Source organism: Myotis yumanensis, unplaced genomic scaffold, assembly GCF_028538775.1.
Source record: "Myotis yumanensis isolate MYYU_CA2020_CCGP unplaced genomic scaffold, mMyoYum1.0.hap1 SCAF_13, whole genome shotgun sequence".
NCBI lineage: Eukaryota > Metazoa > Chordata > Mammalia > Chiroptera > Vespertilionidae > Myotis > Myotis yumanensis.
Window position 1 is genome coordinate 20,232,004 of NW_027223764.1, and position 27,455 is coordinate 20,259,458.

A 27,455-nucleotide genomic window follows, 5' to 3' on the forward strand; every position below is an offset into this window, starting at 1 on the left:
AGGGCTGACCCCACTCCCTGTCAGGGTGTTTGTAAGGGCTGCTGGGCACGAGAGGAGCCTCAATAAATGCTGGTCACGGTTATTGGTTCTGTCCAAGCTAATGCGCCTGGGCCCCTGGGCCTTCTTGGTGCCTAGAAACCCTGGCAGGTCCTGGCCTCTGGGTGCCCACACGGTTCCTGGCTCCTGCCCTGGCCCCACCCAGCGATCCAGGGATCCCAGGCGTGGAGGCTTGTCAGGGCGCCCAGGTGATCTGGTGTGCCTGGGTTTGAGAACCAACGGCCCGGCGGAGCAGCCTCCAACCCAGAAGCTCCCACCCCAGGGGGCACACAGGACAGACCGTTGGCGCACTGGGCTTGGGGAGGACCACAGAGTTCGGTGCCCCTCGCAGCAGCACAGCAGGTTCCTGCGTGGTGGCAGACCGCAACCCCCTCCTGAGTCTGCAGTCTGGAGCCACAACTCATGCCTAGGACTGCTCTTTCCCTAGGGAGCAGCCTGAGGGCACAGGTACTAAAGGAACTAGAGCAGTGGTTCTCCACCTTCCTCATGCCGTTACCCTTTAAGACAGTTCCTCATGTTGTGGTGACCCCCAACCATAAAATTATTTTCGTTGCTACTTCATAACTGTAATTTTGCTGCTGTTATGAATCGTCATGTAAATATCTGATATGCAGGATGTATTTTCATTGTTACAAATTGAACATAATTAAAGCATAGTGATTAATCACAAAAACAATATGTAATTATATATGTGTTTTCCGATGGTCTTAGGCGACCCCTGGGAAAGGGTCGTTCGACCCACAAAGGGGTCGCAACCCACAGGTTGAGAACCGCTGAACTAGAGCCACACCCGGGCCCAAGTGCTTGGAAGGGGCCAAGGAGGGACAGCCAGGGAATGGACTGCAGCCCTCCCTCATATGCCTTCATGAGGGACATTTAAAACATCCCCTGGAAAGTACGGCCAGCACAAAGGGGAGGCTACGTCTGGAAGCCCCCCCTGCCCCCGTGACTTTAGGGCCCCCACTTTCGTCGCCTAATGTTCCCCTTAAATTTCAGCCGCTGCCTGCTGTGACATAGTCTAACCGACCCCCCCATCTGTCAGCAGTGGGGGCATCCTGAGGGGTTTCAGCAGAGCCTCGGAGGGGGTGCAGGGGCTGTGCCTGTGAGGGGCTCTGCGAGAAGGGTCCCCAGAATACGGCCTCTGGGAGCACTTTCCACAGGCCCTCCCGATGGTGAGGTGAGGCTGACATGGGGTTACTGGAACATGTCAGAGCAGTGCAGACACTGCCGGCTGCTGGGGTGGTGCTTCCTACAAGGGGCGCAGCCCGCTTACTAAGGGGCCAGGGACCAAGGGGCTCCTAATTCAGGACAGGCCGAGGGTAGTAATAAGGCGCTTTAGCCGAAGATCCTTACAGACGTGGCCTTCAATCCCTGAGGATTCTTGGGAAAGGTGCCAAAAGACAAGGGAGATGTCCAAGCCTTCAAAAGGAAAAGGTGAACCCCAAGAATTACAGACGAGTGAGCTGGCCCCAGCCCCTCAGGCCCCTGCCGCAGCCACTTAAGTGTTTGGAGGAGAAGGCGCCTCTGCTGCCCGGCAAAGGTGCGGCCCTCCCTGCAGCTCTGCTGAGGCCGAGAGCAAGGCCATGCAAGGGGGTGCTGGGCCAGCGGCTCCCCAAGGGGTTCACCACCCTACAGGCCGGCAGGTCAGGGAGTGAGAGGCAGTCAAACCTGAGTCTCTCTTAGATTTCCCACCCCAGCACCTCCCGGGCATTTCATTCCTTCCGGAGAAGCAGGACAGCACAGAGCCCCTCAGTGCTCTCTCACACCCCTCTCCGAGCCTCAGTGCCCTCAGCTGTAGAATGGGGGTGCTGGGGCTTACGGGAGGGGCTTCAGGACTGGGCAGCACAGCGCCTGGCTCATGGGGGCCCTCGAGAATTACCAGCACAGAGAGTACTCCGGAGGCCGCAGGAGCTCTGCGGGTTACAGTTCTGCAGCTGTGCCCTGGGTGGACTCGGTGGGGGAGGGGCGTGTGCAGCTCAGCGTCCTCGGTTTAGGCCTGGCCCCGGGCCAGGTGTGGCAACAGGACTGCAGCTCCTCCTCTCCTCCTGCTTTTCCCTGCTCCCCCGCCCCTTGAGGAGGCACAAACGCTGATGGCAAGCAAATTACTGGCCGAGTGCTGAGCAGAAATGGCTGCAAGTGGCCGAGGCCTCCGCAGGGCCGTGAGCGCCTGGCCCTGTCCTGCGTGGAGACGAGCTCACTGGGAAGCCACGGGGCGCCCGAAGCCTGAGTACGATGCGGTGGTGATAGGAGCAGGTAAAGCGCTGAGCCAGAGCTGAGGGCAGGGAGGCAGCTCTGCCCAGAGGCCTGGAGGGACCCCTCCCCAGCCTTCCCTGTTTGCTGGGCACTAGCCGGCCAGGAGTGGGGGCAAAAGGGAGAGGGGCTGTGGTGGAAGCCACAGTCTGCCAGCAGGCGCGGGTCCTGGGGCTCGGGCGTCGACTTCTGTGTGGTCTGGAGCAGATTCTTGCCCTCTGGGCTTGGGTCTTCCCATCTACAATGAGGAGGAGGACGAGGTCATTCTCTCTCCTGTGAAATTTGCTGGTTGCCACCACATTCTTGAAAAGCACGTGTTACCTACGGGTTAGAAAGAAAGAGCCCTGCAACAACAGACCGGTGGAGCCCAGCCACATCAAGGGCCTGAGTCCTGGTCGCCACAGCCTCGTCACAGGCCACCCATCCCCAGAGTTAACGGATCGTTTCACAAAGGGGGGTTAGAAAACAAAAACGAGTCCCAGAGATGCTTGTGCATGTCCGCAGAGGGCGACAGCCCCACAGCCTCGCACATCTGGGTGTGGAATCTGCAACAGGGGTCCTGCTGGCCCCCGGCTCAGAGCCCCGACCACCGGGTGCCTGGGGGGCTGCAGGCAGGACCGGCTGCCCATCCTCAGGCCTGCCATTCACACAGAGGGCCCGAGTTTCAACTTTTGGCATTATTTCCAACTGGGTTTATACAGAGAGACAACGTCAGGACTGGGAGGAGACCGTGCCCATTAGCTTTAAAGCTGCACCGTATTTGGGCGTTCCTTCATTTTGTAGGCGCTGAGAGCAGCCGTGTGCCAGTCAATGTTTAACAGTCACCCCTCCAGGGGAAGCGTGTGCAAACGCACCCATGCATCAGCTTAGTAGCGATGCTGAAATAAAAGCAACAGAGCACATTTTTACAGGTAAAGTAACGGTACTCTACATTCCAGGTAGCCAAGTGATTCTCACGGAATGTCTGTGATTTTTGCTAAACTCAGTAGCCAACCTGTGGTTGCAATTGACAAGTGAGGATAGTTCCAAAAAATGTTGTGTGATGTTTTCATTTACGTTAAAGAGTAGAACAAAAGTGAACTAAGTGAAATCACGAAGATTTATGTCCGAACTTCACTCCTTCAGTGACGGGACCGACTTTCCTCCATCGGATAATACTTTGACTACTGGAAGAACATTCCCTCCATTGTTTGTGCTTTTTGTGATGCTACAGCTACGGACACAACACACTGTTAAGTTTAACCTGCATCATTCGCATTTTCTCCACTTTCTAAAGTCTATCAGCAGAATAACGAATCAAGCCCGCCGTGTAGTGCCGGCTGATCCCCAGGTGTAAGTACTCTCGCCACGGCCTTTTTCAAGTTGCCAAATGGCGTGCTGGATGTGAGCCTGGGGGGGATACACAGCAGCCCACCGTTCCCTGGCACGGCCGCTGAACGGATGCACAGAGGTAATTACCGCAAGAGCATAGACCATAGTAAAATATGTACAGTAATCAGGAAGTGACAGTATTGACTATTGTCTTTAATATAATTTATTTCATTGTAAGCTTATGTAAGTTAATGTTTAACAATGGCTGTTCTGACGACCGCTCACACACTTCCTGGGGGCAGCCAGCTCCACCCGCACTGACAGCTCAGTAAATGGAAGCACCCCGTCTCTCAGCCTCACAGGGGGCCTCTGCCTTTCTCCACCCATGACGACAGCTCACCCGGCTGTTTCCTGGCAGGGAGATTGACTCTAGGCCTCATCTCTGCGTCCCTGAAGTCGCACCAGGAGCTGGGAGCCACCTGGAAGAGGACCCCGATGTAGTCAGCGGACTCAGCGTGCCTAAGAAAGCCAGGAGCTTGTTAAAATGCAGGTCCAGGCGGGTGTGAGGGGTGCCATGAGAAGGGTTCTGGGATATCGGATCCCAGACTCCTGTCATCTGAGGTATGTTTGTGCATTTGTGGGCTTATCTGTGATGATTGAACTGGAACCTAGTTGCCTGGAAGCCTTTATTAGTTTTCCAAGATTTACAATCAGTACTAATTAAAGAACAAATAGCTACCATTTATTGTGGGCCTGCTAAGGGCCGGGCTTTCCATATATTATTGGTTGTTTTCTCTGCAACACTGCAAGGCCCCCAGCATCCTGTTTCGCACATGAGGAAGCACGAGGCTCCTGGCCGTGACACTGGCTCTCGGGGCCATGCCTGGAACTAGCGGGAGCCAGGCTGGGCCAGGGCAGCGGCCTTGCAGGTGCATGTATTTGAGAGCAGGGCTTTTCAAACTGCAGTGGCAACCCACTCATGAGTTCCACCCAGCAATGTTTTCTAAAGTTTCTTAAGAGAATTTTCAAAAGTGTATAAAAATAGTATATCCACCAGCATTTAAAAAAATAAAATTTTATCTAATAGATCATCACCTGCTTATCACATAGTAAGAGTTGATGTCAGTTCACGTTTGTTTCTGTGAAGACACTTGCATGTGGAGGGTGTGCCAGGCCAGCGTGTAAGATGCATTTCCTCCACTGACCCTGGTTGGCGAGGTTTGAAAAGGGATTCCTGGAGTGGGTGAGAGAATGGCTCAATGACCTCTAAAACTCTGGGAGTTTCTATGTGGAAAATTTAAAATCAGCTCAGTGGTGAAGAAAGCCATCATGCGGGTCACTGCTGCTCCCCTATTTATGGATGTTTGTGAAATTATCAGTTGAGCGTTTTATTTGAGTCAACAGAGGGTTCAGGTTGGTGCTCAGAGAACAGTCATCTGACGTCTTCGGAGATGCAGAGCGACCTTTCATTACCAAGGACAGACACATGCCCACTGGTCCAGACTACGCCCGCCTCCTTCCCTGAAAATGTCCGGGGCCTGTTCTCTGCCCAACGAGGATTCATCAGCAGCTGCACCTTCTCCTGAAACTAAGGAAAGAGGAGGCCGCTCGGCCCTGGGACCTCCTGCGTCAGAATGACCTGGGAGCGCAAGACCCCGTACCAGGCCCCGCCACCCGCCTGCTGAGTACACTCGGCATTCACACGGGCTCTGGGTGGTCCTGACGCTTCTCAAGCTGGGGAGGCACTTCTACCAGGAGGGTTGGTGTGGACCTGGGCTCCCAAGCCAAGTTCAGGGCTCCTGACCCGCAGGCGGCGGCCTACGGTTTTGGGAAGAGAGTTTGTGTGTAAGGACGGTAAGTCCACCTGATGCCCGGCTCCCTGACGCATGCTCGCTACTCCAGCACACATGGGAACGGTAGAGTTCAATTCCTGCCTTTCGAACTGTGCTTATTGTACTTTGGGAGCGCTGGGGGTGACAAAGACAAAGCCATGTGCCTACAGCCGTCTGGGCCACTGCTGTGAACCACACTTGGCAAAGTGAGCCAGGACAGCAACCGTCCTCACGACCAGCACTCACCTGGGCGGCCGCTGATTCCGCGCCAGACGGGGCCCTCCAGCATCAGCGCGCCCGGCCGCGTTCCCCCCGACAGTCACCCCTCGTTCCCACGTGAGGCAGCTCAGTGATTCGAGGCTCCACAGGATGGCTTTCTCTGATGAGTGTGGACTCCTCGCCCCTCATTCCAGCACGAAGCCCCTGGCCACGCCAGGCGAAAGGACATCTTCCAGGCCAGGGCAAGAACCAAGGTTTCTGACTCCCCACAGACCAGGAGTCTCAGAGCATCAGGCTGGATGCTGTTCTGACATCCAGGTGCAAGTTTGGGGGGACCCCAGGTTTCTGCTCCCTCTCCAGCGTCTTCCCAGGCGTGGGGCAGGGGTGGATGATCACACCACCAGGGAAGGTGTCTGTCTGCCTGCTGACCATGCCGCTTTCCTCCCCTCCCTGTGTCATTGCAGGTCACAACGGGCTGGTGGCTGTGAGTACCTCCCCTGCCACGCTTCACTGGCCCCTGGGCATGTGGCTCTCAGCAGCCACGGGAGAGAAGGAAAGGCAGGCCCGTCCTCTCTCCTGGTGCTGACCAGTGGCCGGGAGGAGTGGAGTCTGCAGGGGTTGAGGAGGATGTCGGGGGCTCCCTTCCTCCCCTCTCCTTCAATGCCATGGATTTCCCCTTGGCCTTGGAGGAGTCAGGGAACTTTAGAGGCGAGATGATGAGAAGCTGGGGAGGTGGGTGGGTAACTGGCATCGCCTGGGAGACGTGTTGGAGCCTGGGGACCAGGTACCGAGCTGGCGGGCCTATCTATGCTCCCGAGTGTGCGCAGTCCTGTGTGCCGAGGCCCGTGCTCAGCTGGGCCCAGGCCACGCACCACCCGGAGTGGACAGCAGCCCCATGGCCAGGTGCACCCTGGGACAGCCAGGAAGCCAGGGCAGCAGGGAGGTGCTGTCTGAGCCGGGCCAGGGTTACCCGGGGCCGTGCTTCTCGGACCTGAGTCCGTGGGCTCCTAGGAGGCCACAGTGTGCCAGAGGGTGTCCAGGACCCAAGGCAGACACGGAACATCGTCCTGAAGCGGTGGCCGCTCTGGACCAGTGGTTCTCAACCTTCCTAATGCCACGACCCTTTAATATAGTTCCTCATGTTGTGGTGACCCCCAATTTCATTGTTATAAATTGAACATAATTAAAGCATAGTGATTAATCACAAAAACAATATGTAATTATATATGTGTTTTCCGATGGTCTTAGGCGACCCCTGTGAAAGGATCGTTCGACCCCCAAAGGGGTCGCGACCCACAGGTTGAGAACCAGTGATCTAGGCGATCAACGTAGGGGACTTAGCTGAGCCGGAGCGATGAGACGGTGCTAAGTCTCAGTACTTTCCCCGACACATCCATTTTACTTGAACATTTTACAGGGGGACAGATCAGTCATTTAAAACATGGATTTTGTGCTCATATGAGCCTGGGCTTGTCTCCCAGCTCTGCCTACGTGGGGAGGGTCAGGCAAGTCACGCCAGCTCTGAGCCGCGGGAACACAGGGTCAGGACACCCACCTCGCAGTGTTGTGAAGGGACTCAATGCTGACTCATTGCTGGAGGTTTCCAGCCGAGGCCACCGGCCCCTGCTGTTCATGGAGCCAGGTGGTGGCTCCTGGCGGCGAGGAGACCGCACGCCCCCGGGAGCCCAGGCACTCAGTGAGGGGGTGGGAGGACCAGCACTGTGGCTGGATGATTTGAGGGGCGTCTAGCAGTAGAGTTTGCTCTTGATTGGACCCTGTCAGAAAGGCGGACAACTCCACGACCGCCATCTCCATGAATCTTGTCTGTGTCAAGGCAGGAGGAGACAGAAACTGGTGACGGAGCGGCTGTCTCTCGGCCCAGAAAGGGAGCGTTTGGCATTTTGTGGGGGCCCAGCGCCCCTGCGTTTGTGCTTAGAATTGTGAGGGGCTTGCTCTGTCTCAGTCTCTGTGCTCTCAGCCCCTGGTCGGAGGTGATCCTTCCAGCAGGACACACGGGCTCCCCAATGCCAGCTGTTCTCTCTCCTCTCCCGCCCGGATGTGTGGGGAGCACGGGCCCTGGGCCAGGCCAGCTGGGTTCAGTTCCCAGCCCCTCTCTTCATCAGCTCCGTGAGCCTGAGGAGAGCGATGCCCCTCACTGAGCCTCGGTTTCCTCACCTGTGAAGTGGGAGGAATTCTAGTTGTCCCTCGAGGGTGCTGGGTGAATTAAACGAGCTGACCCCGTCCAGTGTCTGGCACATCGCCATTGCCAAGTAACTTTTTTTTAAGTCTGAGTTCTATACCATCTGAACTATACCACCCTGTTGTCACCTGGGTGGCGGTGAGAGGACCGGCATAGGCTCAAAACCCGACTAATTCTACTCAACAAATATTTATTGATTTACAACTAAGTGCTAGAGAAAAATTACTAAAACCCCTCCATCATTTGTTCCTCTGAATGAGGCTGCACTGCAGTCTGAGCTTCATTCTCTGGGCACGTTCCCGGAGCCAGCGACCAGCTCAGAACCCTCACAGCAGCCCGAGAGCCAGGTGAAGTGGGTATTGTTATCATGGGCTCATTTTGCACGTGAGATGAAGGCCAGATGGCTCCGCGCCGAAGCTGCCCAGGCAGGAGAGGAGTAGAAGCCATGGGGAGGGGAGGTCTGGCTCAGTGCTCACAGCCCAGTCACTCCAGCCTGGGGTGGGGGTAGGGGCGAGGGGAGTGGGGGGGGGGGGGGTGGGCGGGGGAGGAGGAGACTTGCCCTGCCTGGAGGAGGGGGCCTGAGTTCCCAGAGGCTCCTAGGCCTGCCTGGAGGGAAGGTGAGAGGCAGCCAGGAAGCAGAGGGGCGGAGCAGTCATGTGGGATCTTAGAAGACATTTGGGAAAGCGAGTTTCAGGGGAAGCAAGGGGAAGGGCTTCCCAGTGATGGGAACAGCGTGAGCCCGGGTGGCAGGCTGGCCTGCAGTGCGGCCCCTGAGACTGCAGGTGGCCACCAGGGTGCAGGGAGGGTGCTTATGTCCCCCAGGCGGCCTACCTACAGAGGACGGGGGTGAACACGGCCGTCTTTGAGAGACGCCATGTGATCGGGGGCGCAGCTGTCACAGAGGAGATCATTCCAGGTGAGCCCGAGCGGTGGAGTGGGGGCAGCGGCGGGGTGACCGCCAGTGGCCGCCCGTGACTGTCTTCATGTGATTCGGTTTCAGGGTTCAAGTTCTCCCGAGCATCCTACCTCCTCAGCCTGCTGAGACCACAGATCTACACTGACCTGGAGCTGAAGGTAGAGCCCTGCTGCGGCCGGCCTTGTGTGTGTGGGGGGGCGGTCAGTTACATCTTCCCCCCGGGGTGAGGCTCCCCACAAGGTGATTCCCAGCACCCGAGGCCTTGCTTCTATCCGAGGGCCTATCTGTCCACGGTATCCTTGGTACGTTTCCTGATGGTTTGGTCTAGTCCACCCAGTGTCTAAAAAATCGGGAACTTTCACATAAAAATCAGACTTATTTTAATGGAGGAGCTTTATCAACACGAGGCCCGTGTTCCTCCATGCAGCACTGATCCCCAGGTGGGGCGGGGGTCCCCAGCCCTGCCCTGCCCCAGCCCTGACTTGTCTGGCCCTCGGGAACGGGCCTGAACCCTTGAGCCCCGAGTTTGCAAAGCTGAGCAAAGCTGCCTCAGGCCAGGAGCCTGCCTAGCTGAGGTCCTGCTGCCGCCCTGGCAGCCCGAGCAGGAGTGGAAGGACTTTCACCTCTTCCGGCGCCAGGGCTGCTGCGAGCCATCTGAACCCTCTCAGTGGCCCCTGCTGCCTCTCTTGGGTTAACCTTGGTCACAGGCTGGGCCGGCGCTGCCCCCGCTTCCACATTCCTTTCACCCCTCGCTGCCTCTTGTATAAACTCCGCTCACAGCCCAGGGCCGCTGAGCCCCTCCCGGCGGGTGCCTGTCGCCCCAGAGAAAGGGTCCCTGTGCCACCCGTGCAGGAGGCCGCCGCGCGCTTTAGCGCCAGCTTTGCTCTAAATTGGAAGTTTGAAATTGATAAGATGTTGAGTCACTGTTCACAGCTCTTGGGCTGCTTGAACTGGTTCATGTAGAGGAGTTCTCCAAACTAGATAACTACAGAAACGCACTAAAGAAATTATTCTTTGAGCTAGAGAGAGAGAGAGAGAGAGAGAGAGAGAGAGAGCGCATCACCAGCCAGGACTGGGTGAAATGTAGCCAAGGACGGGAAGGGCCTCTGGTCTTCAGCCCGTACCAGCCTAGAGCTGGTGGCGCGTGCAGACACACCAGCTGTGCGCAGAGGCAGCCGCCGTGGGGAAGGGGTGGGGTAGACCCTCCTGTGAAAAATCTAGCTTCTGAAAATGGAGAGTCACAGAATAGAATTTTTCACATGATTAATAGCTTTATTAATAAAATAAATTAAAAAATATGTGCTCCTGAAAGGTTCCGTGTGCTCCTCCAATATTTGTAAGTCAAATCATATTTTAAATGCATCAAGGGAACTTCCATTTAAGGTGACCCTGGAGTAAATGAGTCTGCAAAGTAAATAAAAATTTTTGATGTGAATAATTTATCTACCTTGTAAGTATGGATTTTCACATAATTGTTTTTTTATTGTGTCTTTCCAAATTTTAATTATTTATTTCTGGAGCGGGGGCAGCTGTAGACTAGTGTGGAGCGTGAGCCAGGGCTTCTGAGTCAGAGATGTGGTTTTGAAACCCGATCTACCTTCCAATGTGACCTTGGGCAAGTTATTTAACTTCCCCGAGCCTCAGCTGTTGCATTTGTACAATGAAGATGGTATAGAGCTGTTGTGGGCTGACCATTGTAAACCCTAGGACAGGCCCTGGCACAGGGTAGCGTTGTGTGACACGGAGCGGTGTGGCATGGTGTGACATGGAGTGGTGTGGCGTGGTATGACATGGTGTGACAGGGTGTGGTTTGTGTGTCGTGGTGTGTTGTGATGTGATATGAGGTGGTGTGACGGTGTGACGTGGAGTGGTGTGGCTTTGTGTGTCCTGGTGTGATGTGGCGTAGTGTAGTGTAGTGTGATATGGTCTGCCACAGAATGCCTGGGCACGGGGGCTTTTACACACTTTCACTGAACAATAGGAATCAGGACCGTGGGAACCTGCATGCAGGTATCTCAATGGTCATAAACACAACCGGAGAAGCTCAAGGGCAGAGGCCACACATCCCTCCCACGTTGCTTGTTCTGCCTGTGTCCTGCAGAAACACGGGCTGAGAGTTCATCTTCGAAACCCCCACTCCTTCACCCCCATGCTGGAAGAAGGCACGCGGAGCAAGGCGCCCAGGTCCCTACTTTTGGGCACAGACATGGCGGAAAACCAGAGGCAGATTGCCCAGTTCTCGCAGAAGGATGCCCAGGTAGGGAAAGTGACCGGCGACGGACCTCTTCCTCCCTCTGTCGCCTGCAGTCGGCTCTTGAAAGGAAACGGGCCTAGTCGGACTTGTCCTGGAGCACAGGTCCAAGGGCCAGGGGGCTCGGACAGGCCACCCCCCTTCCCCCGCCCTCGATGTTGGGCACTGTGAAGAGAAGCGGGGAGGTCAGTGGTTAAGACCAGTGGACACCGGAGCCCCTCACACTGTGCGTTCAGAACGCGGCCACTGTTCCGACGGCCTCTGTCTTCTGCGTGTCAGAGGGAGGCCCTGGCAGGTGCTTACACTGTGCTTCTGTCTCCGCTGCTTTCAGACAGAACTCTAAGTGGTTATCAATATTAAAGCACATGGAGGCCGAGACAAAGGATCAAGGGCGGATCAGAGACGATTAAGGATAGAATGAACTGGATCAGGAATCTAGGACAAGGAGGTTGTAATAAATATTCATTCGATTTGGCGTCAATCCCCCGACAGCCCAAGGCAAGAACTTGTACGCGATGGCGTGTGGGTCTGCTGAGTGGAAGCAGCGCATCTGACAGCGAACACACGATTTTCCCAGGCTTCTTCCTGGGATTGCATTATAAGGAATTTGTTGGGTAGCTTTGTCTAACGAGTTATTGAATATAATGGGCCTGGTGTGATTGGTTTGCAGATATAAAAAGATTCCTTAAATGGCTATTTTTTGTACTAAGCCTAGATATAAGCTGAAGGCATGGCCTTAACTCAGATCTTGTGCAGACATTTTATAAGGAGAACCTAGGTTACTGTAATCAATGTGTGTTGCTTTTTGTGAGGCTAGTCTGTCACCAGGGAATTTCTTCAACCAGCAATTTCCAAACCTGGCTTTGTTTTCAAAGTGATTATTTTGTGCACTGGGTCGGGGACCACTGCCTCCACCCTGTGCTCCAAACCCTGCCACCTCAGGCGCACGAGGGAGCATTTAGGACAAGGCCAGGGCCCGGGGCCTGTGGGACGGGGCGGTGGCCTGGAGTGCTGCCGACCACAGGAGCGGGAGGCAGGGCACGTCCCCTGTGGGAAGTCAGGGGCCTGGATTCTGGCTTCGTCTTTGTCGATTGTCACACTAAAGGCCTCCCGCAGAAAGAGCTATGCAGCTTCACTGTGCACTTCAACACAGAACTTTTCTTTATGTAACAATTAAATTCTGTGGGTATATCCGTGAGTCTGAATGAACCAAAAATTAAGAGCTCTGGGCTGAAAATGAAGATAGGCCTCCAGGGCACAGGCAGCCACCCAGCTCCTGTCGCCCATGGGCGGGGGGGCGGGGGGGTGGGCGGTCGATGTGGATTCTGTCGTGTGAGCTTGTGGGGTGATGGGGTGCAGACCTGCTGTGATGAGAGGACGTGGGAGACTGCAGAGCAGGAAGGAGCAGTCGGCGTGCTGGAGCGCAGGGAAAGGACCCTACTTCCCCTCAGTAATGCACGGCAGACGCAGAGAAAGAAGAAACCGCTCAGTGGTTCTTGGTTTATCGCGGAGACCACATCCTGAGTACTTGCCAGGTTCCTGTGGCGGACGACTGGTCCTGGCCAGCTTAACCCCTGTTCCTGCCACCGCCGATGGCTCTCCCGCGGCCCAGGCTCGCTCTGACCTCCCCTGGTGTCGACCTCAGCACAGACCCGGACAGGGAGTGACAGCACAGCCACATTGAGACGCTGGGCATTGGCCAGAGGAACCAGGAGGCTCCACTGAGGGCGGTGGCCACACGGGGGCAGCATGGAGGGCAGAGCATGGGACCATGTGCCCGGACTTGGGGTTGTGTTCCAGGCTTTTCCCAAATACGAGGCCTTCATGAATCGCTTGGCATCAGCCATCGACCCTCTGCTGGACGCAGCGCCCGTGGACATGGAGGCCTTCCGGCGGGGCTCCCTGCTGCAGAGGCTCCGGGCGCTCTCCACCCTCGCACCCCTGCTGCAGGCAGGTAAGTCCAGCCGGCATCAGGCAGATGAGTGACCTTCACGGAGCTGAGCCCACTGTCGCCATGATCAGACGTAGGCCTGAGCCTCCAAGGCAGCCTGCCAGCTGCCATCCATGAACAGCTGCCCCGGAGGTCGGCGAGGAGGTCGTGCCTGGCGTGCCCTAAAACCAGAGCCCACACTAAGGCTTACGTGCGAGCGGTTCGTTTTGCAGGGTGATCCAGGGAAGGGAGAGAGAAACTGGGAAGAGGGGGAATCCACACCAGCGTGCTGCTGTGCGGGCCACCACGCAGGTGACAGGTGCTGGGTCCCGAGAGGACCCCCTAGATGCCCTAGGAGATGCACGTGAGGACCAGCCCCCAGAGAAGAAAGGGAAACTTTCTCCATTAGGTTCTGTCTCCCAGTGATCAAAGGGGTTTTAACTCCTACATAGGACTGGGCATCCATGGGTGTCAGGTGGCCTTTTGTGGGCGTCCTGTCTGGGGGCCAGAGAAGCCCCAAGGCTGAAATGAAGAGACGCACCTTACAGGCGTGGGGTGAGATCTGTCGATGGCACCGTGTGGAGCTGATGGAAGCCTGCCTGGGCCTGGTCGTTAGAGAGAGGGGCCAGGAGAGTTTGGAGAGGATGCTAGATTGGGGCTTAGCAGGAAAACGTCTGTGATTGATTAGTGATGTCTGCCACGGCTATGAAAAGGGAAGTTTGGATAAGCATGCTATTCTTTTCTACTCCTCCAGGTTATAAAGACCAGTTTAGCTTCTGTATTCTAGAAAAATACTGAAACAGTTAGCTGTGGCCACAAAATTGCTACATAAAACTGTAAAACTCCAGTGGCATATAAAAATTAATTTCTCACAAATCTGCATGATTTAGCTGATCCCAACTGGGCTCGGCCGATCTGGTCTCACACATGTTGGTGGCTGGGGCAGATCAGCGAGGGCAGCTGTGCTCCAGGCGCCTGTCCTCCTGGGAGCTGCAGGCCTTCTTACATTAATGGCAGAAGCTCAGAGGGCAAGCCCCGATGTGCAGGCCAGTTTCAAGCCGCTGTCTGCATCACAACTTAAAGCATTCCACTGACCAAGCAAACCTTGTGGATGAGTCCAGAATCGAGTGCAGAGAGACTGCAGATCAGAGCGTTTCCTTCTCGCCTGTCAGTTCATGTTTTATGGGTCTTCTCTTTCAGGGCGCATCCTGGGGGCCCAGCTGCCCCAGTATTACCAGGTCCTCACGGCTCCCATTACCAAGGTAAGGGGCTCCCAGCCTCAGGCAGGGCCTCGCGGTGAGGGGTTCTCTCGCTCCGATGGCCCTAAGCCCTTCTCCTCGCTGTGTTACTGTCCCAGGTGCTGGATCAGTGGTTTGAGTCCGAGCCTCTAAAAGCTACTCTAGCAACGGATGCTGTGATTGGAGCCATGACCAGCCCCCACACTCCAGGAAGTGGGTGAGTATGGGCGGCGAGGTGGGGCAGTGGGAGTCGAGCGAATTCCCCCAAAAGCGTGATAACAATAGTCATTGACTGAGCTCACCCTGTGAGCCAAGCAGGAAGCCACACACTCCGTACACGATCCATCTGACCCTCACGCTAGGACCTAAGAGCCGTGGTTCAGAGAAGGGAAGTGTTTTGCCTGAAGCCACACAGCTACGAAGTGGCAGGGTTGATTTTCAGCCCAAGTTGTCTGACCCCCAAAAAGTCCTTCTTAGCTGCTGCTCTCTGTTCTTCAGTAAGAAAAGCCTCTCACCCACCTCCCACGGTGACATCTCACATGAATGTATCTTCTTCCCACCCTCTCTCCTCTTCTCTCCCTCACTCCTCTTCCCATCTCTTCCCTGGAAGCCCTGCTGCCCCTCCCCCTCCCACCGACCATTTCCCTGGGTCCCAGGACAGGCTCACACAGACACCTGGGTAAGGGTGGGCAGCCGCCTTCCCTCTGTGAGCGGGGGTGTGCTAACAGCCTGAGCCAGCAGGGGGCAGTCACACACAGTGGGGTTCTTTGCTGCGGTAGGACGGAGTGAAGCCCCGCAAGAGCAGGAAGGGCGGGGTGTGTGTTGGGACAGAGGATGCTGCCAGGTGTTGGGCCATGTCCAAAGCACCAGAAGATGCAGCTAGAAGCTGTCAATGTGTCTTTTCTCTCAAGGGAGGGAGTGCCCCTTGGAAGTGGTTTCCCGCGTGCACTAAGCCAGCCCCCCATTCCCCAGGGCCGGGAAAAAGGGGGGCTGGCAGCAGTTGCCACACCTCGGCCAAGCTCTGTGATCAAAATCAATGTGGATCTTCCAGCTGGGGCTTCCTACCCTTTTCTCTGTGGGCCTCCAGGAGGCTTCGCTACTGCCCAGGTTGTAAAATGTGCCTTTAAGTAATTTGTTTCTTCATTAACTCTTTCAATAAATATTGATGGAGCACTTGTCTGTGCGAGGTGCTAGGGCGACAGTGGTGAATGAGCTGAAATCCTGTGGGTGAGATGGACACAGAGCAAGCACTGACAGCGGAGTGCCGAGGTGCTGGGATGGGAAGGAAGCCGGGACCACGTGCTCTCGGTCAGAGAAGCCCTGCAGGAGAGGCCACCGGTTAAGCGGAGCCTCTAAGGACAGGAGGAATGAGTGAAGCAAAAGATAAGGGGGGAAGGGGCTCTGGGCAGCTGTGTTCCATGTGCAGAGGTTGGGAGCTGAGAAACCAGGTGGTCTATTCGAGGGACTAAAGGAGGTTCCGTTCGGTAGGAGTGTGGGCTGGGAGGGGGCACGGTGAGGGATGCGGCTCAAGATCAGGCAGGAACCCTGGGGGCCCTTTTCAGACTCTGGCCATGACCAACAAGGAGCCCGAGAAGGCTTGATAGGAGAGTAGGGCCAGGGCATAGCTGGGTTTTGAGATGGGACTCCAGGTTCAACGTGGAGAAAGGTGTGCAGGGAAGAGAGAGGGGAGAAGGTGGTCCAGTGAGGAAGGCTCACTGCAGTGTTTACGGAAGAGCAGAGCGTGGCCTGGACCAGGGAAGGAGCCGAAGGGAGCAGGGGCGGGAAGCTCTTCAGAGGCGGAGGTGACAGCACGTGGTTGGATGGAGGGCGTGAGAGGCTAGTAGGAGGCAGGTTTCTTCTGGAAACTGAAGATGCCGTTCTTTGGGGTGGGGAAGGTTGAAGGAGAAACAGGTTGGTGGATGAGGGCAAAGATTGGGTTTAAGACACCTGCCCAGAAACCATGCAAATGGGGATCTCGGTGGGTAGCTGGACAGACGGACTGGAGCGCAGAGAGCCGGAGCTGCAGCACCAGACTCATCTGCACGGGGAGAGAACTGGGGCGGGGAAGCAAAGGCTCTTACAAGAGCCTAAGCCCATTGAAAGGCTCGTGGAGCAGGTTGGATGGGAAGAGAGAGGCTGAAGGTACAAGACAGTGGAATATTTGCACCTTGAACTCTGAGGAGATTAAATCCCACCTCCGGCCACTGAGTCTGATGATCTGCCCTCAGGTATGTGCTGCTGCATCACGTGATGGGGGGCCTGGAGGGAGTGCAGGGGGCCTGGGGCTACGTCCAGGGAGGCATGGGTGCCCTCTCGGATGCCATCGCCAGCTCAGCCACCGCGCACGGAGCAAGTATCTTCACTGAGAAGGTGAGTGGCCCCCCTGTCCCCTCCTCTGATGGTTGGCTAGGGTCCTTCCAAAACCTCAGATTTGCAAGTTCCCTCATTTTACCAATGGACAAGGCGGGGCTCGTAGTCGAGGGGCTCAGTCATGCAGCCTGTTAGTAGCTGAGCAGCTCTCCACCGGGTCCTGGCTCCCGTCAAGTTCACTGCCACTGTCCACAGTTGGGCTGAGCCTTCCGGGCGGAGGGGCGGGCTAGGCCTCCCCCAGGAGCTGCGAGCTCGGCCGGTGGATTCAGGGTGGGGAAGCTGTGAATGTCCAGGAGCAGCAGAGACCATGGAAATCCTTCAAGGTCTCACCTCGTTTTCCTTCCTGTGGGCTTCTGGGGCCTCACTGTGTGGGGTCCAGACGGTGGCTAAGGTGCAGGTGAGCAGCGGACGCGTGCGAGGAGTGGTGCTGCAGGACGGCTCGGAGGTGCGGAGCAAAGTGGTGCTGTCCAACGCGGAGCCCCAGACCACCTTCCTGAAGCTGACGCCACAGGTGAGCCTTGGCGGGGGGGCGGGTTAAGATCTCTGCCCAGCCCAGCTCCATGGCTCAGTGGTGGAGGATTGACCTATGAACCAGGAGGTCACAGTTCAATTCCCGGTCAGGGCACCTGCTCAGGTTGTGGGCTCGATTACCCAGTTGGGGAAGCGGGGGGTGGGGGGTGCAGGAGGCAGCCAATCAATGATTCTCTCTCATCATTGATGTTTCTATCCCCCTCTCCCTCTCCCTTCACCTCTCTGAAGTCAATAAAAAAAAGCAAATTTTTAAAAGATCTCTGCCAAGACAGGAGCTGAGAAATGGGGTGATCGAGGGAGCTGGAACTGCATGGGGTAGGAGATGCAAGGGCCAAGTCTGTCCACCTTTGGGGAAGCCAGTCCTCCTCTTTCTCACCTCGCAGACGGGTAACAAACAGGGCAGAGCCTCACAGGTGAGGAGAAAGGTCCAGAGAGGTGGGGTGCCCTGGGCCGTTCAGGTGGCAAAGGACAGAGCCAGAGCTGGGACCCAGAGTTATTCATACAACTGTCCTGCTATCCCGGTTCCTCCCTTCTAACCAGCCCCGGTTCCACGGCCTGTGTGGATTACCTATTTCCACATGAATGCCGCATCACAAACAGCCACCGGACTCCTGGGCATGTGACAAGAACTACTGATTTAGCACAGATTGCTGGAGAAGTCCGTTGATCTTGGCTAAGTTCAGCTGATTTGGGCTCTTCGTACATCTGCCATCAGCTCTGAGCCCCGCTGACCTGGGCTGGGCTCGCTCACATGCCAGCCAGGGGGTCAGGAGGCATGGCTAGTGCAGGACAGTTTCTGCCCACATGACCTGGGCCGGTGTGTGTGTGGGGCGGGGGCGGGGTGGGGGGGGTGGGGGGGGGGGCGCTGTTCCACCTGTCCTTCATCCTCTCGCATATTCTCAGCGTCTGGCAGAGGCAAAAGCAAGCAAACTCAACCAGGCAAGCCCTTTCCAGGCTTCGGTTTGCATCCCATTCACACTGGCCTTGTTCAAGGCCAACCCCAGAGTCAGAATGGGAGGACATTACAGAGAGGGATGCATAGAGAGGCCTGAGGATTGGGAACAATTCTTGCAACTGACCACACCTCCCCTGTCCCTAAGGCAATGATATGAGCACGGAGCTCCCAGCCATTCTCGGGGCTATTCTTGAGACAAGCACCTCGTTTTCTGAGTGATTCCGCTACTAAAATCCAACAAACATCCGTTCAAAAGCCTCTTGTTAAGGCACTTCTGAGATCATCAAGACTTAAAACAGCTTACGGACGGGAGGAGAAAGAGGCCTGCAGCCCACTGGCCGTGTCGAAAGCAGGAGTCAGTGTGGGCCATTTACAGTCAGGACTGCAGGCAGGTCACAGAGGAAGAAGTGGTTAGCACTGAGCAGGAGGGGAGGGCTTCACGGAGGAGGGGGTCTGGCTAAGCTCTGAGGACGGAGAGGATTTCCGGAAGTAGAGGTCAAGAGACCGGTCTGAGCAAAGGAGGAAGGCCGCCACTTTGGGAGTGAAGGGAGTGAAGGGCAGCGGGTGGGCCTTTATGGAAACTTCCACTTGCAGGAGTGGCTTCCCGAAGAGTTCACACAGAGGATCTCTCAGCTGGACATCCGGTCGCCGGTCACCAAGATCAACGGTAAGAGCAAAGCCCACTGCAGGGCCGTCTCTCGGCCATGCTCAGAGTGAGCAGCGTCCAGGTCTGGGGGAAACTGACCTCATCATCATTTCTATCCACAACCTCCAGCCTGCCCCCTGATTTGAAGGGGAATTACTTTTTCATACTTTCTCTTCCCAGGGTGAGCAGGGTGACGGGGAGAGAAGGAGGATTCCCGGGGTGCAGAGGACACAGGCCTTGGGGCCCTGACCCCTCCCTTCCTTTGGTTCCTCAGTGGCTGTCAACCGGCTGCCTGACTTCCTGGCGGCCCCCAATGCTCCCAGGGGCCAGCCGCTGCCCCACCACCAGTGCTCCATCCACCTGAACTGTGAAGACACCCACCTGCTCCACCAGGCCTTTGAGGATGCCATGGATGGCCGGCCCTCCCACAGGTGAGCAGTCCCTGGGCTTTGCATCCCTGGGGTGTTCTCAGCCATGGCCCTGGGGAGGTGGGGGCGACTGTCCGGACACAGCAGGCTTGTCTCTTCCTCCTGGTGTTAAATATTCACAACGAGGTAGGACCTGCCTAAATCCATACTTAGATCCAAGGCGAGGAAATGCATCCCAGGCAGGAAGTATGGGTCGGGGCAGGGAAGGGACAAAGAGGGCAGCAGGTTCAGCCAAGTAGCACAGATTAGCAGAAGGAGCGAAGAGAACAGCGCTGGCGTTTGTGAAGAACTGGAGAAAATGCGGGAGAGAAAGGGCATTTATCCAATTCAGCTGCCTGCCCAGGGGCCCACACTCACCGATTCCATATCCGCTCTTATCTCTGATAAGCTGCTTCATGCAAAACTTGGAAAAGCATTGCCCACCTCCCACCGCACCACAGCTGTATCTCCATCCTAGGGACAGGCAGGGATGTTCGGGAGCAAACATCTTCCCATCCTGTCCATGTCCCCCAAAACCTATTGAAAACCGATTCTGTGCCAGGCTCTGTATAGGCACAGGTCAAAGGGACCAGGGGTCGGGTAGGGGCATGAGGCAGACACTAACTTCATCACAAGACGGGCACACAAACGTCAACAGCACGAGGTAAAGAGGATGGGGGCCTGAGAGAGGGGGAGAGGGCGAAGCCCACTTATCCATTCATAAATATTTGGGGCCCTGCTCTGTTACAGGTTAGCTCAGGGACCAGGGTGCAATGCAGAAGCAGAGTCAACAAGGCCTCTGCCCTGAGGTCACTGGCATTTTACGGTGGAGACAAGATAGCCATGCACTGTGACATGGAGAAAAATAGGTCGGGGAGGGGGTGTTGCTAGTCTTCATTAGAGGGTCAGAAGAGGCTTCGCTAATAACTTTGCATTTGAGCAGAGACCTGAAGGAGGTCTGTGGGTATCTGAGGAAGAACATCCAGACGGAGGGAAAGTCAGGTGCAAAGGCCCTGGGGCAGGAGGGTGCTGCTGTGTGGGAGGCACAGGAATGAGGCCAGCGTGGCTGGAGAAAGAGAACCTGGGAGTGAAGGGCAGCGGGTGGGGTCTGAGCCGCAGCTGCTACATCCTGCTGGGCTGTCGACCACTGCTGGACTTTCCTCCAGGGGAGTGTGGGCGGAGCCTCACTTGCATTTCAGAAGGACCACTGTGGCCACTGTGCCGAGAAAAAGGATGTCTGCGCAATGGGTTACTATTACAGAACCCAAGGGAGAAGGGGTGGAGGCTTGGCCCAGGGTGGGGGCGGTGGAAGTGATGAGAAGTGGCCACATACTGGGTATTTGAAGGCAAAGCTGCCAGGATTGGCTGTTGGGCAGGAAGTGGGGTAGGAAGGAGAAAGAGAAGCCCTAGGAGAGGGTGTTTCCTTTGTTGGAGAGGGTAGGAGGTGTGGGCAGGAAGGAGCGGGTTCTAGCGGATCCCAGGCATTCGGTTTGGCAAGTTACTTTGGAGGGGCCTAGTGGACACACAGCCCAGAGGACGCGCTGAAGGGAGGGACGCGGGGAGAAGGGGCACTCGGTGGCCTAGGGATGGCAGTGTTTGGAGGCCAGAGGAACACTGTGCTGCAGGCAGAATAGGTGTTGTAACCAGGGAGGGGCAGGAGGCGGTTCCTGGGCTGCTGGTGCCTGGCAGCTCTGTGTTGCTTGGCCTGCTCGGGGCAGGCGACCAGGCAGGGGTAAGAGAGGTTGAAACCTGGCTGCCCAAGCGCCTGCTGACTTAGCCTGGCCCCTTTGCTCATTCGTGTTGTTTGTCTGGACCTGGGACATTTGAGACCCTTTGTTCTACAGGCTGTGGTGGAGGAAGGCAGGGAAGGCCAGGCATTCGGGGCTGGGGCTGGCGGGACCAGAGACCCTGGGGCTGGGGCTGGGGCTGGGTTCCTCAGGAGTAGTCGGGTGGCCACTGCCCCTGTGCCGGTGACCAGCCACCTAGGCCTCACAGAGATGATCCGCCGGCCTGGGTGTCATCTCGTCCCAGGCCTTCCTTTTGTCCCCTGTCATCTCAGAGCGGCCCCAGCCCCTTCCCTTGGGGCAACTGCTTCTTCGGATCTGACCGTCCCTCCTCCTGTCACAGGCCTATGATTGAGCTCTGCATCCCGTCCTCACTGGACCCCACGCTGGCTCCCCCCGGCTGCCACGTGGTCTCCCTCTTCACTCAGTACACTCCCTACACCCTGGCCGGAGGCAAAGTCTGGGATGAGCAGGAGAGAAACGCTTATGCAGACAAAGGTAAGGGGTTCTGCCAGACTTCCTGTCTGTAGTGGCAGCTGGCTGGGTGGTCTGAAGGGCCCCTCTCCTCTGAGTCCCCCACCTTCAGGATCTGTCGCATGAGAAGAGAATTATCCAAGGGAACTAAGTCTACAAAGTGAATGCCCGGGGTCAGGCACTGGGCCAAGAAAGTAAAACAGACACAGGTCCTGCCCTCGAGTGGCTCACGGTCCAGTGGGTTGAGTCATAAGGAAACCAATCTTACAGTACAAGGTCCTGTGTGAACCGAAGGAGGAAGCGTAGACGGAGGGACGTGGAGAGCTTTCCAAAGCAGGGGCCATGGGAGCTGGGCTTTACAGGATGAACAGGAGTTTGCCAGGTAGCAAGTGGCATTCCAAGCAAAAGAAATAGCTTGGGCAAAGCGATGCAGTAAGGAAAGCTTTGCACAGTCAAGGAGAAACAAATCACTTTGTGTTGAGGGTTGAGGTAAGAAGGTGGGACTAGCCTGAGGTCCATAGGCCTTTGTACTGAATTATTTATTTGCCTGAGGATTGTTTCTATCTCTCTATCTATCTATCTATCATCTATCTATCTATCTATCTATCTATCTATCTAATTTTGCTTATTGAGATGTAATTTGCAGTGTATAGTTTAATGAATTACAGTAAACTTGCCAAATTGTGAACCATAACGCCTCCTCCTAACACCCCGTCTCCCTGCTGCCCGGACCAGTGTTCGACTGCATCGAGGCCTACGCCCCTGGCTTCAAGGGCTCCGTGGTGGGCAGAGACATCCTCACGCCGCCTGACCTGGAGAGAATCTTTGGGCTTCCTGGAGGGGTAAGAATCAGTGTGGGGGTCCCTCATCACATTCTTCTCTCTGTACCCCATTCCCTGGTGTGCCCCCCACACAGCCTTCACCCGAAGGGAGGAGAGCCCATGGCGGAGAGGGGACAGAGGAGGGGCCCCATCTAGGGAGCGGGCAGAGCTGGGAGATTCAGGCAGGGGAGGCAGCACCTGCTGGGGAGCTCACCAGGACTGGGACCCCTCTGCCTGGACGTCCATGGCCGCCCGTCCCATTTGAGCTTCTTCAGAGGGAGCGCCCTTCCTCCAGGCAGCCGGCCCTCAGGCTCCTGGTCAGGGTCCCAAGCCTCCCTGAGGCTGGAGGCAGGGGAGCCAGTGAGGAGGCCAGTCCCAACCCCGTGGCACCAGCCTCCTGTGGCTGCTGACCGCGGCCCAGATGGGATGCGCTGCTCGTGTAAAAGGCACACCAGGTTGCAAAGACTTCGTGTGGGAAAAGTGTACAGTGTCTCATTCATCATGGCGCTATTGATCCCATGTTGAAATGATAATGTGCTGGGTCTACTGGGTTAAATGAAACACACATTGACATTGATTTCACCAGTCCCTTTTTTAAATTTTAATGTGGCTCCTAGAAAAGAAAAGTCACCTATGTGGCTCACGTTAGATTTTATTGGATCCCTGGTCCAGCTCTAGGATAAAGGAGGCCAGGCAGGGGGAAGGGAAAGGAGTGGGTGGGTGTGGAAGGCATGAGGTGGGCGGGGAGGAGAGAGGAAGGTGTCGTCTCCACTGGGTGGGGGTGGGGGGATGGGAGGGGGGGGGATGGGCGAGAGCAGGCTTGAGGGACGAGGTCGGTGAGGGGCATGCTGAGAAGCTGCTGGAAGCACACCCTGTGGTGACGTCCTGCAGATGTTCGTCTTCTTGCCCAGACCTGACCGCCCCCCCTCACCCCCGCCCCGGCCAGGCTGGTCTGCCCAGGCCATCGGAGCAGAGCTGAGCTCGGTCCCCAGGCCCCTCGTCTGCCACCTCCTGTGTTTCTGTGGAGCGTGGATCCCCGGGCCCAGGCTCAGACGGTGTCCTGGTCAAAGAAACTCGAGCCAGCAGCCGAAATCAGCAGGTTCCTCTCATTGCAAACGGAGCGGGATTCGCAGTCCATAGCAGAACATGGAGAATCTCCCTGTCAGTGTCCCGGTTCCCTCGCCTCTGCAGATGCTCCCACCTCTTTCTTCCTGAAAACACGCCCCTGGGAAGCTGCCCCCAGCCCCGGGGATGTGCCCCTGTGTCCTCTCTGCATCCTGAGAACCAGGAGAGCATCCCGGAAGGGGGGCCTTGGGGAGCACAGGGGAGTGAAGACCCAAACACTCCTGTGTTCACCCCCTGGCCCTGCCTCCACAGAACATATTCCACGGCGCCATGGCCCTGGACCAGCTCTACTTCGCCCGCCCCACGCCCCTGCACGCCGGCCACCGCTGCCCGCTCCTGGGCCTGTACCTCTGCGGAAGTGGGGCCCACCCTGGTGAGTGCCCCTCCGTCCCACCACCCCGTGTGGGTGGTGAGGGCTGGCGGGACGTCAGAGGCATGCGGACGGGGACAGACGGGGACAGACGGGGACCGGATACACAGGGAGGGAGGCAGGGAGGGGCCCGGGACCCCCACAGGAACAACCATCCCCACACTCAGGATTCTCAGAGCTGGGGGACCTGGTGCCCTCTGCCGGGCAGGCCACAGCCACAGGCCTGGTAGCTCGCACCCTCCTCAGGAGGTTTGGGGGTATGTCCCTGAGGCATCTCCCCACATTCCAGTTTGGACTGTGAGGTACCCATGTCCCTAAATCCCCTCCTTCATTCAGACCAGTCAGGATCGGTAAGTTAATGTCTCCATTTAAACACTCTCCCCGCACCTATCCCCAGCGTGACTGGCCTCCCCCAGGCCTCCGTTCATGCCGACACTGACCTGGGCCCTGTCCTTCCCCTCCTCCCAAGCCCTCAGTCCTGTGCCAGTTTCACGTGCTGAGTGTCTCCCATCAGGCACATGGGCGCTCAGACCCAAAGGGGCACTTGCTTGGACTGTGGGCCCGGCCCCTCCCCAGAGCTCTGACGCAAGAAACCTGCAGGGGAGCCCAGAGCCTGTCTTCCTCAGGGGTCAGGGGTCAGGGTGGTTCTGAGGCCTACACCAGAGCACGCCAGCATCCTCACTCTGCTTGGCCGCTGCTCCCTGGCGGGGGCGGGGGGGGGGGGGTGTGGAGTGCAGCTTTGGCTCATGGGAGATTCCCTTCCAGGAGGAGGGGTCATGGGAGCCGCTGGTCGCAATGCAGCCCACGTGGTCTTGGAGGACCTCAAGAGCCTGTGACCCTGGCCCAGGAAGAACTGCCCTTGAGCTTGGAGGTCCCCACGGGGCCATCTGTCCAGGCTATGGCTGAGGCAGACCAGTACGCAAGGCTCAAGCGACTATTTTAGAAAAACACATGCAAGTTACGTTCGGCACTGGCTAACCTTGTACCCAGGGCTCACGATGAACTGCTTTTGTTGTATTAAAAACAATGTTTTGTACAGTCTGCATTTTTCTATATATTAGAATAGGAAAAACGTAACTGTAATTGCATGTCTGCGTGATAGTAGGTGGGATTCACTTGTCTGGAATACTCAGTATTCTCACAACATCAGCGCCTCACAGCCCATTTGGCCAGCAAGCATCCGCATCTCACTGCTGGGCCCCCACCACCCATGGGTTGGGGGGCCGCCCGGTGAGGCCCAAACTGTAGGAAAGGTCCCAGCTCCCCAGGGAGCCACCACGTCATCCACAGGGGCCCCGGGCCTGCACGGTGCCCGGCGTCTCAAACCCTTACCACCGCCAGCCAGGCCAGCAGCGGTGAGGGTAAGGGCAAGGCAGGCGCAGCTGAGGGCCAGGGCCGTCTGGGGCCGCGTTCCTGACTGAGAGCGTCCCACCTCTTCCTTCCCACGAGCAAGACGCCTGTGACCTCTGTCCACGTGAACTCGTGTTATTCTCATGTGGGTTGTCACTCCTGGTCAGAGAGATTCGTACACATGGCCCCGTGGTGATACAACGCCCCAGCCAGCTTCTCAGTCCAGCAGCCCAGCCGCAGGTCCCGGGGCCTCTCCTCCCTCCTTCCCCCTCAAATGTATGCAGATTAATGTAGACCCACTCATTACTCAACCTCAATAAACGCAGCTTTCTCACGTGTAGAGGAGTCGTTGTGAAGATCACGTAAGACAACAGGGCGTGTTTTCATCCAGTCTCTGGCGCATGGGTGGTCCTGCGGCTGATACTGTTGTTGAGATGTCACCGCCAAGTCTGTGTCCTACGGGAGGAGGGAAAGAAGCATGTGAGAGAGGCAGGTGCGGCTAATATCTGTAGTGAGACGAGTGAAGGCGGTGGCCGCACCCTCGGTTTCACAGCTCACCCCTTTCCAGCTCCCACATGACGAGAACGGAATTGGATAACAAGTAAGAACTTGCAAAATCTTCAGAGGCCTGGGGCATAGCACATCAGACTTGGTTGTTCAAAAGATTAACAACTAGAGGGGGATGGTAAGTAAAAGTCACAGATACTTAATTTAGAAATTTTTAAAAATATAATAACAAAAGGACATAAAACCCAAACATAATCTTACCTGCAGAAGTCACCGTGGTTACCATTTTACAATATTTCTAGCTAGGCTGTTACATCATCTGGATCACATGCTAGTTTCTATATGTGAGTTTTATATCTTTCATTTTACTTCATGTCATGAGCATTAATCAGTAGTATAAAAACATTTGAAAACACTGTTTTTAATAGTTGCCCAATAATCTCTTGTAAGGATGTAGCATACTTCATTGCAGGACACTGAGTTTAGCCTTGGCCTTGATTGCTAATTAGCACCAGCCACAGGCCAGAAAGCCACTCTTCTACCACATCGACCCTGAAATGACTCACCATGGTGTCTGCCAGGATGCAGCTGCCGGCCAGGCAAACATTCCCGCTGGAGGAGGAGGAACTCGGGGAGGTCAGGGAGGGGCCGGAGAGCAGTTTCAGCACAGCCAGGAAGCGTTTCCCGCTGTGTGGTGGCTTCCTGTCTGTGTCCACGGCTCTGGAAGATACATTAGGTCCAGATGAGATACACGACCGGGCCTCTGTCCGGCGGGGTGCCTCGGCTCCTATAAGCCTCCGGCACATGCCACCCCACTGAGCAAGGGGACCGAGCTTCCCCGAAGAGATGACTGCACATGGGCCACGGACCAGCAACGAGTCCCTTGCTGACTTCAGAACGTAAAACTCTCACAAGGATAAATAAGTCAGCACCACATTCGAACCTGATTTATAGTTGTTCGCTGCCTCCGAGCAGCGGGGATCACTTCCTCTGAGGCACAGTCGTGTAAAAACCTGGTGAAGTTGTTAGGTCGTGCAGCTCTGATGGCCCCTGGGCAGTGGTGTCCAGCGGGCCCGCGGGGGAGATGTGAGGTTTACAGCCCTGGGAGGAACTCGGGCGTCCTCGCTGGAGGGATGACAAATGCGGCCGCCGGGCCCCCTGCGGACCTCGTAAGTGTGCATTTTCCTGACGCGTGTTCTGTTTGCAGAGCACTTGGCGGCATCGCGTTCTTCTGTGAGAGATTGACGTGAGTCCCGTGGAGAAGGAAGGGCAGGACTTGCCTGAGCCGGGCTGGCAGCCTGTGGGGAAAGGGAAACCCTGTGAAATAAGGAGAAACACAAATGGACAGCAAACCTAAAATCATATTTCACCTCCCAGGAATCAGTTACATTCCACTTAAACCAAACTCCCATGTTTTACCTACAAAATAAAGAAAAATTATTCCTACTAGAAAATTACCAGTGTGGGCACAAAAAGAGACTCTCAGATGCTGTTGGCAGTGCCATCAAGTTGTATTTGATAATGAGACTCAAAAGACAACATCCAAAAGCCAACCCATGTGGTGGGTTATTCAACGTCTTGTCATTTAACCTCTGAAAAATATCAGAGCTGTCCCCAAGGATGGAGGTGCAAGCACATTCATGCAGTGTTATTTGCAATGGCAAAATATTGAGAGCAGCTTAAATGTCCCAAAATAGAGAATTAGTTAGATTCATCTTGGTATTGCATGGGATGGACTACCAAAGGGCATTTTTTAAAATCACATTTTGAAATTACTTTTTTTAATCACATAGAAAAAAGCTGATAAAAAATAAGATGCAGTGGAATCCTAATTTTGTTTATAGAGATTAAAATATATCTTTCTGTCACTCTAACATATATATGAGATGTGTGTAATATACACACCATACA

At 56.0% G+C, this 27,455-nt stretch overlaps 1 protein-coding gene and 1 long non-coding RNA gene across 2 annotated transcripts; one reads left to right on the forward strand and one right to left on the reverse strand.

Moving 5' to 3' along the window:
* Positions 1 to 2,182: 2,182 nt before the first annotated feature.
* Positions 2,183 to 25,367, forward strand: PYROXD2 (pyridine nucleotide-disulphide oxidoreductase domain 2). Its single transcript, XM_070432551.1, has 16 exons — positions 2,183 to 2,310; positions 6,134 to 6,153; positions 8,692 to 8,785; positions 8,870 to 8,943; positions 10,887 to 11,042; positions 12,837 to 12,990; positions 14,167 to 14,228; positions 14,324 to 14,421; positions 16,433 to 16,574; positions 16,954 to 17,085; positions 18,655 to 18,727; positions 18,981 to 19,137; positions 21,241 to 21,395; positions 22,107 to 22,213; positions 23,570 to 23,690; positions 24,453 to 25,367. Exons 1-16 carry the CDS (start codon positions 2,184 to 2,186, stop codon positions 24,521 to 24,523), a joined length of 1,743 nt encoding a protein of 580 aa, XP_070288652.1. The 5' UTR covers position 2,183; the 3' UTR covers positions 24,524 to 25,367.
* Positions 22,827 to 26,833, reverse strand: LOC139021836 (uncharacterized). Its single transcript, XR_011473559.1, has 3 exons — positions 26,488 to 26,833; positions 26,111 to 26,264; positions 22,827 to 25,493 (listed from the first exon to the last, which is right to left on the reverse strand). It is a non-coding gene; the product is annotated as an uncharacterized lncRNA (long non-coding RNA).
* Between the last annotated feature and the right edge of the window lie 622 nt (positions 26,834 to 27,455).

Excerpts from the sequence above, each read along its gene's own strand:
- PYROXD2 (XM_070432551.1), top strand. The coding sequence starts at position 2,184 with ATGGCTGCAAGTGGCCGAGGCCTCCGCAGGGCCGTGAGCGCCTGGCCC. Across the intron at positions 8,944-10,886 it reads ACACTGACCTGGAGCTGAAG|AAACACGGGCTGAGAGTTCA; the intron begins GTAGAGCCCTGC and ends TGTGTCCTGCAG. Across the intron at positions 19,138-21,240 it reads GATGGCCGGCCCTCCCACAG|GCCTATGATTGAGCTCTGCA; the intron begins GTGAGCAGTCCC and ends CTCCTGTCACAG.